This window comes from Diadema antillarum, unplaced genomic scaffold, assembly GCF_040938485.1.
Source record: "Diadema antillarum isolate AM-2024a unplaced genomic scaffold, OU_Dant_1.0 seq00000773_RagTag, whole genome shotgun sequence".
Classification (NCBI taxonomy): domain Eukaryota; kingdom Metazoa; phylum Echinodermata; class Echinoidea; order Diadematoida; family Diadematidae; genus Diadema; species Diadema antillarum.
Genome location: NW_027271662.1, coordinates 417,973 through 434,133, shown reverse-complemented (window position 1 = coordinate 434,133; position 16,161 = coordinate 417,973). Strand labels below are relative to the sequence as shown.

Here is a 16,161-nt window from a genome sequence, read left to right as displayed (position 1 = left end):
GCCAACTGTTGACCACAGCATTGCCCTTAATATTCATCAAATTGAAATGTCCTTCGCTGGGACCATATTCACAACATGCAAGTGACAAAAGAATTAGACATCCAAATGTAAAAGACCTGTTCAAGCAAATGCTACATGACAAAATATACACACAAATCTCCCCGAACTCCACAAATCATGACCTCTACATCAAATATCGTACAAATTGACACACATCTAACTCTCGAATGAGGTAAAACTGAATGCTTTCCACATACTTGAATGACATACCACTCATTTACAAACTTTTGCAGTGAAGGAAAATACAACAACATAACCCAGCAACAGAGAGTAGTACTCATTAGGAGAGTACAGATACATTTCAAACTCGTTCCTCTGATCTTGAAAAGAGAATTGATAATGCTGGTTCATGAGGCCAAAAATGTCTGACTTCAAGTGACCTCTTTTATCAAAACTTAAATGTGAAAATATGTTTATCTCTTCAATTAATACAAAAAACAATCCCTCATTAACATCTGTATGTTATTTTTGTCAACATACCACAGTATAGTGATTGAAAGGTTATTGGCTGTTCAAGAAGTTCTTTCTATGTAGAACAATTATGCTGTATGCTCTGCCAATGGTAACAAACAGAATTACTACTGGTCAAAAAACAATAATGCCACCATCCCCCTCCCCCTTAAAAACAAATAAACAAAACTCCCCAAAACAATAAACAAAAACAACCTGAATATGATGTTGAAAAATATGTCTGAAATGCAAATGATCAAATTAAACTACTATAGTCATCTGTTGATTTGTCATGAGTTCACAATTCTGGCTTTATTATTTTTTTTCTGGTAAATACTGATGAATTAAAAGGTGAGGTATGTGATCTTCCAGCACAGAAATGAAAATATCTGTTTTATGAATTCCAAAAGAAAACTATTAAACATGTACGTTGCACATGATACCCTGGCTGTAGAGAATGTTGCAACACCAGTGACATCTGTCCAAAAAAAAAAAACACACAACAAAAATTACAGTAGTAATCACTATCAACTATTAGGGCACAAAAAAAAAAAAAAAAAAAAAACACACACAGACAAACAAAAGAAAACAATGATGAGGCCTTTTTTGTTGCAGCTGCCTGACTAGCATGCATCTGATATTTTCTCCTCACAATATCCACATAACAATTTCTGGATTGTAGACACCAACTCTTTCTATTTTTGGCCGAGGAAAGGGAGAGAGGCTTTGGTGAAGTTTGTTCACCGCTGAATTGAGGTTTGGTTGTGTCAAGGTACACTGAGGACTGTGGTATGAACTTGCATGATGCTTGTTGCTTCCCCCTCTTTTTTTTAAACACACAAAAAATCTATACGTATAATTATTATTATTTTTTTTTCTGATGACTTTATGTGACTCAGATGCCACTTCATCAATCTTGGAGGAAAAAAAAAGAGCAAGCATAAAAATCTGTAGTATGTCCTGAGCTATGCCACACAAAGAGGCTACTACTGAATGGGTGTGAAAACAAATGATGATTCATGGCATAGGAAAAGAGTCATAACAATAATTACTGTATGTGACTGAGACAGTGGGTCTCAGTCACATAACCCCACTGGCTCTTTTTAAATGCCAATGAGATGTTGTGCTAGTTCTTCACATATTCTCAAATTCCAATGATCTTGTACACTCCTTAACACTTTCCAACATTTACCTTCGCAAAGTCAGCAACCTTATGCCTGTTCTTAACCCGTTGAAGACGAGTCCCGAGAATACTCGGGCAGGTGTCTGTGGGAAATGTGTGTTGTAGCAAAATCAGCCCATCCTCAACAGGTTAAAGTACTCTTCCTTGTTGGTGGCTCTCTTCAGCATGGCATCTATACCTTTAACCTTAACTTCCCAATCACATGATATACCTAGCCTTGGATGGACACTTTCATACTCAACCCTTCATGTGCTCTGAGTGGTAATTGACACAGAAACCCCCACACACTGTCCAACGTCCCTGGCACAGTAGTAAAGGGTAAAGACGTGACCAATCACCACGTAACCTGATTGAGCCACAGATGCTTGGGCCAAGAAAACAAGATACTGGCTAACTGCGTTACGGCTGAAAAACACAGAATTTGACACTTTGTTAAAAAATGGAGAATTTGATAGCTTTTCTACCTCCTGGCTAAATTTCAATGTCTCCCAGTGTGTTGAACACAATATTGTTTTTACTTTTCACTCGCTTTCCTTACTGTTTCTGTGATATTGCATTCGTTGCAACGGCTTTTGGAAATAAGTGGGACAAGTAATACAACATTGGAAAGCTAATAATCTACAAAAGGTACAAAAAACCTGAAGTCAGGGAAGGGACACCACATGACTTTATCGGGCCTGTGTGGTGCGAGTCACCAAATAGGCCAAACAATGACATTCTATTGTATATACATCACACTCATCTCTCAATATGTACATAATAGAGGGGTTATCCTAGGCACAACTGCGATAAAACTTTCATTAGCTACTAGAGGTCACCCTCCTCATCGTCTCCTGCCCCTGCTGCGACTTCGGCTGCGCCTGTCTCGGCTGCGCGACCGGTAGCGGGCCCCCCGTGGCCGCTCCCGTTCCCGCTCCTTCTCCCCCCGCCGGTCCCGCTGCATCTCACAGCGCTCCTCCTCCTCTTGGAGTTTGCGTTGCTGGGCCCTCTCCTCCCGACGCTGGTCTCGCTGGGCCCGCTGCTTCTCTCTCTCAACGATCTGCACACGATTGACAAAGAGAAAGCCCCACAAAAACAAATAAAGTGTGTAGTGTGGATTCTATAAAGAGAAATGAGCTTCTAACCCTTTTACATTTAAAAAATAAATAAATTGTACACAAATTATGCAAGATTGACCATAATTCTTCCACTACATTTCTTGTATGCACCATGTAAACATATACACTGTAATAATTCTGGATACAGCTTTAGGAAGACAGAGTATGGGAAATATGTACCACCTTTGCAATTGACTGCCCAAGCACTTGCGCTCTCACACCATTGACACCATTGCAACAATCTACACTGTAATCTCTGGCAAGTTCTCCTGCAAGTCTAGCCAATCCCCATGACTCTTTCTCTCGCTAGTGGCAGTCACTGAGATATACGATTGAATATTACATAGTACATCTGCCGGTAAAACAGCTCTTAACCCTGAACGATCTGAAGTAAAAAGGGGAGAAATACAACTACTTGACATGCATGCATTACCCTGTAACATTCGCAGGTAGCAGTGTACAAATGTACATTGCTCGCAGTACAAGGAATTTAGGAAGCAGAAATAGTATAACATGAATGCTCTTACGAATTCTGAGTTGTGTTGAGCATTTCAGATTTTGGTCATGCCCATTACAATTTAGTTGCTGGCAGAACCCCCCCCCCCCCCCCCCCCACAAAAAAAAAGAAAAAAAAAAAGAAAGGGGAAAAAAAAAACACCACAAAGAAGAAGCCATATATCATTAGATGTATATGAATAAAGTTGCCAGAAACATGGAGAGCATTAGTCTGGGCCCAGCAAATCAAGGATTCAAGTTCTCACCATATCTTCAGTCAGAGGGAGCCAATAGATGCAGGGTGTGGCTTTCGTCTTCCGGAAGAGATCATCCAGGAGCTTGGCAGGAGGTTCCTCAACTTCCTTCTTTGCCTCTGCAAAGATATGCAAAGAAAGCCTCAATTATAGAGACATAGCCACTACTTTTTAAGGTACTTCAGAGTTTTATAATTTTGTAATATGGCCTCATTTTCCAGTGTAGCCTCTTCAGTATTAGCACCGTTTCTTCAAGAGGGCCCGGCCATTATTGTCACTCCTGCGTTGCCAGCAAATCACTATTACCCCAGGTTTCGTAATATTGGCCTCTGTGGTGTCACGAATACAAGTGTGCCACTACGATGCTACAGAGAATAACGCTTTGGAAATTACCTTGCCAATAATTTATTAACTCAAAATGATTCTAAATACAAGGAACTGCAAATAAGTCCTCCCAGATGTTGAATGCAGCCAATCTTAACTGAAGTCTTTGCCCCGAAGAAATATGTTTTGTAGTTTGTTTAGGGTACCTGTATGTGAAACACCAAATCTGGTTAACTGTAAATTTAGCAGTCCAAATGTGCCAAAATACAGCTACACCAAATCCTCAACAATATACATGTACAATGATTCCATTTGACATGTTCCATGTAGCATGAGTCCCCACAATATCAGCAGAGCTCACAGGTATTATCACTAAACAATAAAGGCTCCATGCAGTCAAAACCTTGTAATATCCAAACTATAGTAACTACTTGGTATTCTCAGGAAATTACATTGACATGAAATACACACAGTAAAAACTGTAACTGACCAGAAAGAAAGGAGGGTGTTAGCAGCTAGAAACTTGGCAATACCAAGATATCAAAACTATCAGCGAGTGTCATTAAAAACATACACGCAAGAAAGTTGTGACAAGAAAATGCCATCAAGAAAAGGAATTGTCCACAGCTACAACTTGCCACTCACAGCTAACACTATCATCTTCTTGCATATTATTATTCAGACCTGTAAAATAGAAATCAGCCGAGAGAGGAAGAAAATGCGGGATGGACGCTCACCCTCGTGTCTTTCTCTACGTTCCTGTGATCGTTGCCGTCTTCTCCTCTCCCGGCTCTGACTGCGCTCCTTGCCGCGGTCCCATTCCCGCTCCTTGCGGGCCCTCTCCCGCTCCCGTTCCCGCTCCCGGGTCCTTCGCTCCTGCTCGGCGTCTCTCTCCCGGTCCTGGGCGGAGATACGATCCCCGCGCACTGGAGCTGGGGTGCGCTCTGGTGAGGGCTCCGCCCGAGCTTCCTCCTTCTGTACTGCCACGCCCATGTGGCGGTTGAGCTGAAGAGGCAAGATTTAGCCAAAAATATACAAACTTCCAGGTTACATCAACAGAGTACAGGTAAACAGTTTCAAATTTGTTTATGTGCAAATAATGCTGTATTAAAGGCATAATTTACCATTTGCAGTTGAAACAAAAATCCAGCATTAGTGCTTCAAAATAGTTCTAAAATGTGAGTTAGGGATAGAAACAACCACTGTAAAAATTTGAATCCGTATAATCTATGCAAGTGTCGTTAGATACACAAAATGTGAACAATAGTTATAATAAAAATGTTTCAAGACTAAACCGTGTACAGTTACGGTTTATTGAGAAAAACACTGATATCTCCTTATATTTTAGGCTTTATTGCAAAACTTTTATATGGTAGGATGTTTTATGATACAACAGACCTACACATATGCATCAAATGTGATATCTCAAACATTTTTGAAATCACTGCTCCCAAAGGTAAACTGGACCTTTAAATGCTTCCTTTAATCTTTTACATCTACATCTGATTCATCTAGAGCTATCCTGGGCATTTTATCCCCTCTGAAATTATTTGTCTTATGATGAATGCATATACAAAACATACATGGTGTTCTCATTTTTGCAAATTTTGTGAGTCAACTGATATTACTGACATTGACAACTAGCAGAGTATTGCCCCCCCCCCCCCCCCCCCAACACACATGTCTTGCATATCATCCCCAATGTAGAAAATTAGCAACTTTTCCTTTCAAAGGAAAATTTGTTATTTTTCACTCCATCACTGTGGGTCTTACACACACATTCAACCATTTGTGATATATGTGGCATACAAAGCAAAATTCTGATAAAAAATGGCAAACATATTATGGTCAAACATTTTTGAGCATCCTTAAACAACTCTTTTCTCTTTCTAAATAATATTGACATTGCTGGCTAAGCTCTTACCTCATTCTGGTCTGCAAACTCAATGCGGAGTGTCTTTGGGTTGCTGCTTGGCCACGTAGTACCATGAAGGGATGCACGGCAGGCGACTGCACCCTCTGTGGTCTCGTACTGTTTGGTAATTAAAAAATATATATATAAATAAAACATGAAAAGCGCTACATGAGCAGCCACTCCACTCTGTAACATGGGTGACCATGAAGACAGCTATAACCGCTCACTAAATGACTGTTGGTTTAGGATTACTTAAAGAATTCCCGAAGTACATAAATTCATCAAACACACTGTATACACATGCAAATGCACAAACAATCTCAATGCCCCTAAAAACTGTTTGCTGCACAGTTTAACACAGGCTTCAATATTCCTTTGTCAGGATGTGGAAAGCTTTTTCATTTCTCAGGGAGATGCCTCTGGAATCAGAGAGAATTGGCAGCTCTAATAGTGACTTGCATCTAGACAGTTAGCATCATATAATGTACTTGTATAAACTTTTCAATGGGTCTGTTAATGACTTGTATCTACAAAGTTAGCATCATATACTTGAATAAACTGCAATACTGGATATTCAACAGGTTTGACTGGAATATCAGAGCGAGAGAGAGAGAGAGAGAGAGACAGCAAAGGTATTTTTGTGCCCCTTTTTCCTGTTCTTTACACAAGTTCTAGTGGAGATAACAACATGAAAATGCACAACTAGCCTTTGCTCCATTGAACAAGCTACATGCAGCTTCAAGAATGAATAAAAAAAAGGCACTAAAATTAACTGTCCATCTGTTTAGTGTTAGTTGTGAAAGTAACCTTGGAGCAAGATGACAGGGCACAGACATATAACCCTGCCTGTATCATGTCATATTCATGGCCTACATCTGTACCTCACAGTTAAAACAAGCAGGAAGGTGTAGGCACTTTTAAACACCTGCTTCATATCAATTTTATGAGCAACCTTTGAACAAGCGCAGCAGTAGTACTTTTTTATACCTGTGTATGTTCAATTCTTGAAATATGTTGGAGTGAAGAGGGGGGAGGGGAGGGGAGGGGAGGGGAAGGGAGGGGAGGGGAGGGGATCAGCAGAGAAGGCTCCCTTTGAAGATCACAGTCAACAAACCAATAATGTACAAGCCTAGCCACGCTTTCCAGACCATCCAAACATCTATACTTCATGCACACCACCATGCCCAAGGCTCTTCCAACATTGCACTAACAAATACAAGCAAGCTTGCTTTCACTTATGTTGAAATGTATCCAGTGGGAAACAGGTATACCGAATAGCAGGCAACTTGGTGGTCAGGTAGGGGTATAGCCATACATATGAATCACCTAGTAAGCTAATCTCTTCAACAACATCACATGGCAATCTAGAACACACTGCATGGGCCAGAATTACAATGTACATGCGTTTGCAGATGACGACTGCTTACCGTTGCATAGCAGTGAGACTTGATGTTGTTGATCCAAAAACCGCCTTCGGTCAGTGTCCCGTAGCGGCCGAGCAGCTCCTTCAGCTGGACAAGCGTAAAGGGCCGGACCAGGTTGATCACATGGACGATCTTACTCTCGGGTCGCTTCGAGGGGCTCGGCTCTCGTTGAGTTTGGCGCACGGGTTCGTCGATCACGGTGCGCACCGCCGTTTTCAAACGCTGCATCTTGACCACTGAGGGTTAAGGAGGAATTAAAATATATACCATTGCTTGCTTCACACTGTTATTGGGAATATTACGTGTCATCTCTTTTATTTTGGGTCCCCCGACATGTTTGAATGACTCATCATAAGGTATCTTAATAACATGTAATCATTCAAACAAGTTGAAACATGTGCATTCATAATATGTACACAAATTAACATTTGTCAAGTAGACTCCTATTCAAATTTACTCTACTGTGCTCACAAAACAGTGCTCAAATATCAATACACAAACTAGAAATATCACTTAAGGTGATTAATACCCCCGCCCCGTGACGACAGTCTTACCCAAGGAATGATCTTTCCTTGATCTTCTGCCATTTAAATGCCGTTACCATGGCAACGCAGCTTCCGACACGTCCGAAAAATATGTCTTGCACATCTTCCCACCAGGACTATTGTGTGTGCCACATTTCATAAGCTTTTGTCAAAAACTGAGGAAGTAGTTCAATCCACAAGATCTTTCCTTGATCTTCTGCCATTTATATGCCGTTACCATGGCAACGCAGCTTCCGACACGTCCGAAAAATATGTCTTCCACATCTTCCCACCAAGATCAAGGTGTGTGCCACATTTCATAAGCTTTGGTCAAAAAACTGAGGAAGTAGTTAAATCCGCAAAATCTTTCCTTGATCTTCTGCCATTAATATGCCGTTACCATGGCAACGTACTTTCGGGTACTGTCAAAAAATGCGTATTGCACATCTACAACCAAAGGCACACATCTGTACCAAGTTTCACGGAAATTGGGCAAAAACTGAGGAAGTAGTTTGCAACACAAAATTTTCCATCATTTTGGCTCATAATATGTGAGCTGTTACCATGGCAACATACTTTTTGTCACTGTCAAGAAATGTGTCATGCTGACCTATATCCTAAGACAAACATTCAATATGAATTCCATGAGAATTGGAAGAACACTGATGAAGCAGTTTTGTCATGAAGCATTTTGCCCTATATTTTACCAATAACATGCCGTTACCATGGCAACGCACTTTTTGCCACTGCGGAAATATGTGTCTTGCACATTAACATATTCAGATGAACATCTGTACCTAATTTCATAAAAATTGATCAAAAACTGTGGGAGGAGTTCGCGACGCAAGATTTGTACCCATTTTTGCCCATAATATGCCGTTACCATGGCAACGTACTTTTGGGTACTGTCAAAAAAATACGTCTTGCACATCTACAACCCAAGGCACACATCTGTGCCAAGTTTTATGGGAATCGGTTGAAAACTGAGGAAGTAGTTCTCGACGCAAGATTTGCAACGGACCGACCGCCCGACCGCCCGACCGCCCGACCGTCCGCTGATTCCTATATACCCCCTTCAAACTTCGTTTGGCGGGGGTATAACTACTGTCTTCAAATCTAATGTGGAGAAATTTAGAAATGGCAGACTCATATTTTCTAATAATAAGCTGTCCCATAATTTAGGATGTACAAGTCTACACATACTGACTTTTTGTTTTGCCTGAAAGGGTTTGTGATGTTTATGCATCACTTAAGCTTTGAAACTAAGGTGTTAATCCCTGTATGTTGGGATTGCAGAAAACCAGGGAGTGGGCATGTCATGTCATCCAAGTTTACAGATAAATGCAGCTATTCCAGTATTATTGGCCCATGTCTGACAAATTGAATATCACAGCAATACAGCTATTAACATCAGGAATTTAGCAAATTACTTAATAATGGATTACAGGTTTCTTGTTGGTGTACTGTACTGCACCTAAGAAAAAGAAAATGAGAGAAAATCAAAAAGCTATAGACCTATTTGGTCTTAAAGGCATACAATCGTGGCGAGTGGTTTGTGCGGCACGGAGATGAACGCAACACGCTGCCTCCCCCATTCTGTATCAAATGTAGTGACCCCGAATGAGAATAGCGCTGGCTCAATGGGTCAGCGAACAACACGCTAGACTACAAGAGCTCTGTGCTACAAATCTCCTAACCCAAAATGGCTGTCCGAGCGAGCCACGAGAGCTTCCGAATGGACGCACACTCTCAGTGCGCATGCGCATCAAAAGAGGCCAAAAGAGCCACACGTTTTCTGCCCTCTCTCCTCCAATCGCGGTGACAATGTTTGTGTATGATGCGTACACACACACGCACACACACACACACACCTGTCTCAGTGGCAGCATTGTCCCATACGTTTATGGATATAGCACCGAGTCTTGCATTGCTCAATTGCATGCACAAACTTTGGTCGTTCGGAGTTTACGTACCATAAGGGATGACGATCGTATGCCTTTAAAACACTGTGACTTATGTTTACCATAAATGGGTGGGGGGGGGGGGGGGGTGGTGTTTCCAATATAAGAACAAAATATGATTCAGTGGGTCATGCTATGAGTCAGGTGCATTACAATGTCAGTGCATAAATCAATTATTGTTAGACACACTGAAGTCCCCAGTTATGGCTGAAATAGACATTAGCAGATTACACTGGTTTTAAAAGGTTCATTGACTTGTAAGATTCCCACCCCCCCCCCCCAAATCGATTCACATGACGGATGATGGAAGTTTGTGCCTCCCAAACCTTTAGTCTCTGGCTTTCCCTCCTTCTCTGCCTCCTTGGCTGCTGCTGCTGCTGCATCCTTCTTGGCCTTCTTCTTTTTCTTCTTCTGTCCATCCTCGCCCCCGCTGCCCTCTTCCTTTCCGTCCTCATCATCTTCATCGCTGTCGCTGCCGCTGCCGCTGCTGCTGCTGCTATCGCTGGACTCATCCTCTCCCTCTGCCTCCTCTCTCCCTTCCTCCTCCCCCTCCCCCTTCTGCTTCACTTTCCGGACAGCCATCTCGTCGTCCTCGTAGTCGATGTCACTCTCTTCGTCGGCTGGTGCTCCCTGCAACGTCAAACATTTTAATCACAGAGAGAAGAATTGAGGTGACAAGCAGAAAAAAAAAAAGCTGAAATCCAGATGTAAGAAGATTTGCTCCCACCAGTCAGCTTCCACTTGAATAAATGATTTGAGCTCTTTGCATGATAAAAAATTGCCATAGATCTCAATGTACTTCTTCAATTAGTCACTGCATTCTGATACAAGGAGAGCTGAATACTGTATTTTTCTTTCATATTATCATCATCATATACATTGTACATGCAGGCATATGCATTTCTTTTTTGTTAAATGCGATGAATTTCAGACAGTGAACTTTCTGTGTCCACGTCCTGAATACTAGAAGATGAAGAAAAAGACATCAAACCTCGATGTGAAGTGAACAAAACAGAAACAAAATTTTCGGTAAGAATCAATGTTGCACTCACCGGCGCCGTGATGGTTTGTCGGATGAATTTCCTCTTTGGTGGCTCGTTGCTGGCTGGCTCCTCCTCTGCCGGCTCTGTCTCCATCTTCTTCTCCACCTCCCGGCCTTTCTGCGTCTCGCCGCCCGCTTCTTCCACGTCCATCAACTCGTCCTCTTGCTCCAGTGCAAGCACTTCTGAAGGAGGAACCTTGATATCTGGAATGATGCCCTGAGAATACAAAATTCAAGAAGTTAATAAGTGTGGTTTTGCTGGACTCGTACTGAAATTTAGTGCAGGTTTGACATTAGCAGTGGCCTGGGGTCACTAAAACTTGATGTTGGGCTACCAAACTTCCAAAAAGTGTACCAGGTATCGTTTGAAAGCCCAATATTGGGCAACTATTAAGAGTGTTATTGTTTCCTTTCATTTTGGGCCACTACATTTCTCTTTTGGGCCACAAAATTTTCAATTCATAAGTTTTCGTGTGAAGCCTTGACTTTGTTATTGTTATACAATGCCATAAAAGGAATAAAGCAGAATAACTGAATTTCATTTGTCATGCCAACAAATTTGTTGATCTACTTTTGTCTAACATATCAAATCTTTAGCATCCTTTGTGTTGGAAAAGAACCCAACAACTATATTATAGATCCATTTGGCTACAAGGCTGCAATCTATGGTTGTTTTTCTCATCTTCCTTTCATGTTTCTGTTCTGTTGCTCAATCCACATACCAAACACTTCACTTCATCTCTAAAGACTATGAGCTTGGAGATGAGTGTTTCAATCTATGTGACTTGGTACACTGCTGCCGCAGCGAATCTCGGTGAAAATGAGGAAACTTTAAGTGAAGAAGCTGAACAAACACAACAACAAGAACAACAACAACTAAACAAACCTCTGCTACCCCATTTACCTTGAGGAGCTGAGTACTGATGTTGACATTGGTGTTCTTTCCGAGGTCATCCGACGTCTTCTTGGTGGTACCCCATCGTCTCTTCTTGACGGGAGGGGCATTGGCCTGGGCTGGTGAGGTGGCCTTCACATCGCTGCTCCCTTCCTGTCCTTGATCCTTGTCGCCCGCTTTGTCCTTGGCTGGAGGTTGGATAGATCATTAGCTTGATTCTTTGGTGCACAGAACTGAACTTCACATTCCCAGGGGTTTTTGCAACTTCATCGGCAAAACTTGGGCCATTTTGATCATTTATTCACTAATCACAGGTAAGGGCATTATCAACTTTTCACAAATAAGGATTTGTCACTAGTCCGTTCTCTCAATTTTAACATCTCGTCTACGGCTATAACATACAGCTTGTCACTTTATAAAGTCTACAATGTACAGTCCCCACATTTGGGATAAGTGGCAATCTCGTCTACAGCTTTGAAAAAAAAAAAAATCAAGAGCACCAGCTGTCAAAATCATATATTTGGGCAACATGCAATTGCAGTTCAGATATACTTGTCATATTTGCAATCTACAATGTATTCATTATGCTCCTTCCACGCTGTTACAAATGCACACAAATTTCAATCCACTACATAGTTCCTAAACAATTTGTATGACTACAACACTTAATACAGAATGATAAAGTAGTGCTACGGTTTGGAAATATGTGCCAATAAAAAAAAAAAAAAAGTGAAAGAAACATCCGACATTGGTAAAATGGTACATTTGATGGGTTGACCTCTGCCCCTTTATCTTACATGTGAAGGAATCCCTCTTGGTTTTCACAGGAGCTGATGAGGTGATGATTGGCCTCACCCGAGATCTTTGTTCCACCTTCAATGTGACAAGAAAAAAATGTATATACATACACAAGAGTGAATAAACAGAGTTAAAAGAAAATGGTGGCATATCTCAGCTAGCAATGCTGTAGTAAGTCTGGACCAACAGCAGCTGAAAAAAAAATAAAACAGAACACACACATACAAAAAGAGAAAAAACAGACAACAATGCATGGTAGACGAAAGAGTATGGAGACAGCTATGTGACAGGAACAGTTTTCTTCTACAGAGGGTAGGCATATTCTATTCTACAGGAGGTCAGAACTGGAGGAAAAGAAGTTTTTGCTTGTTTGTTTTTTTCTCTCTCTCTTTTTGTTACCATGAGTGTCAAAACATTAAATGCAATAAATTTCCTCAATGAACTTCATTGGTCGATGAGCATCTTTGCTCATTAATAAAAGTGCATGATGCATACCTATACATGTACAGGTACTTAAAATCCACAGGTAAATACTGGCAAAAAGTTGCAGGAGAATTATGGAAATGGAACTCCAGCAGCTACAATTTGTATACTTTGTTTGGAACTATCAAATTGACCTGTGCAAGTGCCAAAATGTTCATAGTAACAGTTCTAACATTTCGCTTTGAATGCACATACCCAATGTAGTACAATGCACTGTACAATGATTAAATCAGTATGCTTAAGAAATGAACTTGATCATGAATGCAAACGAAGTCTTTGCTGTTCTTCAAAATAATCAAACTGCAAAATCGATTTGATCAGCATCATGCTGTAAATTGGTAAAGCATGCGGTCAGAGGAATGATATAATCTAGGTATTTCATATGGAGTTCCAGGACATTCACCCCCCCCCCCCCCCCCCTTTTTCATAAGCTGAAATAATAGTGTTTTAAATTCTGCTGTAAGAAATCAGTAGCTCAAATTTCTGATTTGAATTGAGTTTGGGGGTTTTCTATCATTTGCATATCTTCCACTTTGCAGTTTTATGGATAGGATGACCAACATTATTAACAGGATCAAATAAGGCAGGCGCCCCTAAAACTAAACTTTCATTGTATCTGATCTTAATGAAATATGAAGCAGGACTTTTGGTCAGAGTTGGAAATGGAGGAGAAATACATTGTATGACATGAACAAACACAGAGAAGAGACAGTACAATAACAACAATTTTAAAAAAAGGCACATAACAGAGGATAATAGTCAGAAACTGCTGGCAGCAGGGTCCTGGCTCAGTCATCGTTAGTATTACCAAGTCCACCTCCGTCCCTCAGAAGATGCAAATCTACATTTGGTTTGGTGTTTCTCCCAACTGGCTGCGACCTGTTTTGGAGCTGATGCGGAATTTTGGAGAAGGCATTTTGCCAAGGGCAAGTTCGATGGATTGTCTTGTTAAAAAAAAAGAAAAGAAAGCTGAAAAGTACTACAGCCGATGAGGGGGACTACCGGAACAGTCACGAAGAATTTGGATTATGTTGTTTGCTGAGCGATGCTCCATTTCAGCTGTAGATGCTGAACTACTTCCAGTGATGAATGGGGCAGTTTTACAGGTGCAGTTTCGAAAGAGATCCCATCATGTAACCAGCATCCACGAGGTTTGGAGAGCACAGGACAATGAGAACGCGACAAGAGGAGGGAACATGTTGACTGCTGCACTGCAACCAATGCTGTGTATTCAAGTCCGACACACAAAAAGTGCAAGCTGCGAACTCAAGTTCCTCTAAAATCCTAGCTGCTGAACACGCGACATGCTACAGTGTAGAACATTGATGACTTATGCAACTTTTGTAACTTGTGTAGTACTGTCTCCCAAGAAGAACGACAAGTTCTGGGGGTGCAGAAGGGCCTCATCTACAGAACAGGGTTTACTCGGAGACAGTTTTTCGTTTTACTCCATCTGCGACTGTTATTTGTGACATGACAATAAACGGTTTTATCCGGCAGGCAAAAAGAAATCCAAGCTCAAGTGTCACCAGTCTACCTAAAATCACACGTGTGAAATGATGCACTTTGGCGGTCCAGTGCGATACAAAAACAGTTGGCGAGGAAGAGTCAGGGAAACTGATGGATGCAACTGTTCCAGTGTTGAGTCTGCTGAAGGATTCTGTGATAACAATAGAGGGCGATGCTTGCCATTAATTTTCTTGATACAGCCAGTCCACATTGTACATGCCAGAGAATGAAGCAATTGATAACTGAGTGTATTCACTTGATCTCTTGCAGGAGACCCCTTTTTAACACAGCTTTTTGTCCTTTCAGCATACAATATCCAGTCACGCACGCGATTAGTGTCTATTCCTTTCTCACTGAAGCATGTTTTCATGAAGACGAGCGCTTGCAGTTGCCACTGTACTGCTGGGGGTTTCAAGCTGAATGAAATGATCGAAACTGCTTGACTTCATCTCATGCACGTATGTACCTCAAGTCAAGTGTTCAGTTTTACTATGCGAGCTCAAACGGTTGACCAACTGATTCACTAAGACATGGCACAATGTCCGTGGAGACACAAGGTCGTACACATACGAGGGGTCAGTTCTGATGGGTTTTTGCTTAAGGTAGAAATTGAGAACCCAGAGGTCTGGAACATGAAAACATTTGAGGCAAAAACTGGATGAGAACGGAAATTTTTGTTCATTTGACATGACGGTATTACTGGAATGGCAAACTCCTCTGGTGAATTGTTTATCCACCGAGTTCTCATGATGAAGACGTGTTGTAGCCACATGAGCATACAATCATCCATTTACTGGATAATGTGGTAGTCGCTGAACCATCACCGAGCACAGAACACATGTTCAGGTCAGACATCCTGAAATCTCGAGACTGCGAAGTTCTTGTAGCACAAATCACTTCAGATTGCTTCGGATTGATCCTTTCTCAAATTATCACATGTGTACAAGCGAAGTCATAGTAGCTCAGCGGACAAATCTACATGCCGATGCCACTGTCAGACTGATAAGCTTTCAATGCGGCATGCGGTAAATCTCGTTCTCGGTAACACCATCCCAGCATCTCAGCTCCTCCGCTGGGGGATCAAGATTTGCATCCTAGGGGAATCTCTAGGTCAGGTCACACGACTTTGGGGAAACAAGCAGCATCAAAAGATCAGGGCACTTTTCCAAGACAGGACCCTGGGGGGCCTAGCCCGGCTGACAGCTCCAAAACACAGGTCGGAGGATGCTACGCTTGGGGGGCTAGGTAATAGTTAGGCATACACAGCAGTTAAGAAACTGATGGAATTGAATCTCTAACCAAAGCAGTTATTGCTGAGAGACACCTTTGCTCAAGGCGTTCATCAAGTGTTTTCAATGCTAAATGCGACTGCCAAGCACGTTTTTTACTACAATTGTATTACAGAGACAGCGTGCATATTGGTAAATATTTCCATGTCATTCAAAACGATTCTGTACTTCAAACGAATTTTGCATCAATTCCATTACGAAAGGTGTGCCCTGTTGTCATCCCAAACAGACTTTGATAATCTGATTTGACGTTGTAGAGCCAAACTTCTACAGGTATCTACAAAATGGTGAATATGCTCTCAATATTGAAATATTCATGCTTTAAGAGGAAATTGCATTCATTCAAACATGCGGAATATTTGTGATATACACATAAAAATGCGCCATTTCTACTACACGTAAATCTTGTGTTTGTCACTATTATTTGGAAAACCATTTTTTCCCAATTTCATGCTCCA

At 41.4% G+C, this 16,161-nt stretch overlaps 1 protein-coding gene across 1 annotated transcript in view; it reads right to left on the bottom strand.

Moving 5' to 3' along the window:
- Positions 1-1,602: 1,602 nt before the first annotated feature.
- LOC139738910 (uncharacterized) overlaps positions 1,603-16,161 on the bottom strand; it is a 39,067-nt gene continuing 24,508 nt past the window's right edge. Inside the window, exons 6-13 of the mRNA XM_071649538.1 lie at positions 11,634-11,738; positions 10,740-10,946; positions 10,014-10,317; positions 7,206-7,438; positions 5,788-5,895; positions 4,601-4,868; positions 3,552-3,658; positions 1,603-2,732 (exon numbers count right to left, since the gene is read on the bottom strand). Coding sequence (XP_071505639.1) covers positions 2,517-2,732; positions 3,552-3,658; positions 4,601-4,868; positions 5,788-5,895; positions 7,206-7,438; positions 10,014-10,317; positions 10,740-10,946; positions 11,634-11,738 — 1,548 coding nt within the window. The 3' untranslated portion in view covers positions 1,603-2,516. The remainder of the gene's footprint in view (positions 2,733-3,551; positions 3,659-4,600; positions 4,869-5,787; positions 5,896-7,205; positions 7,439-10,013; positions 10,318-10,739; positions 10,947-11,633; positions 11,739-16,161) is intronic.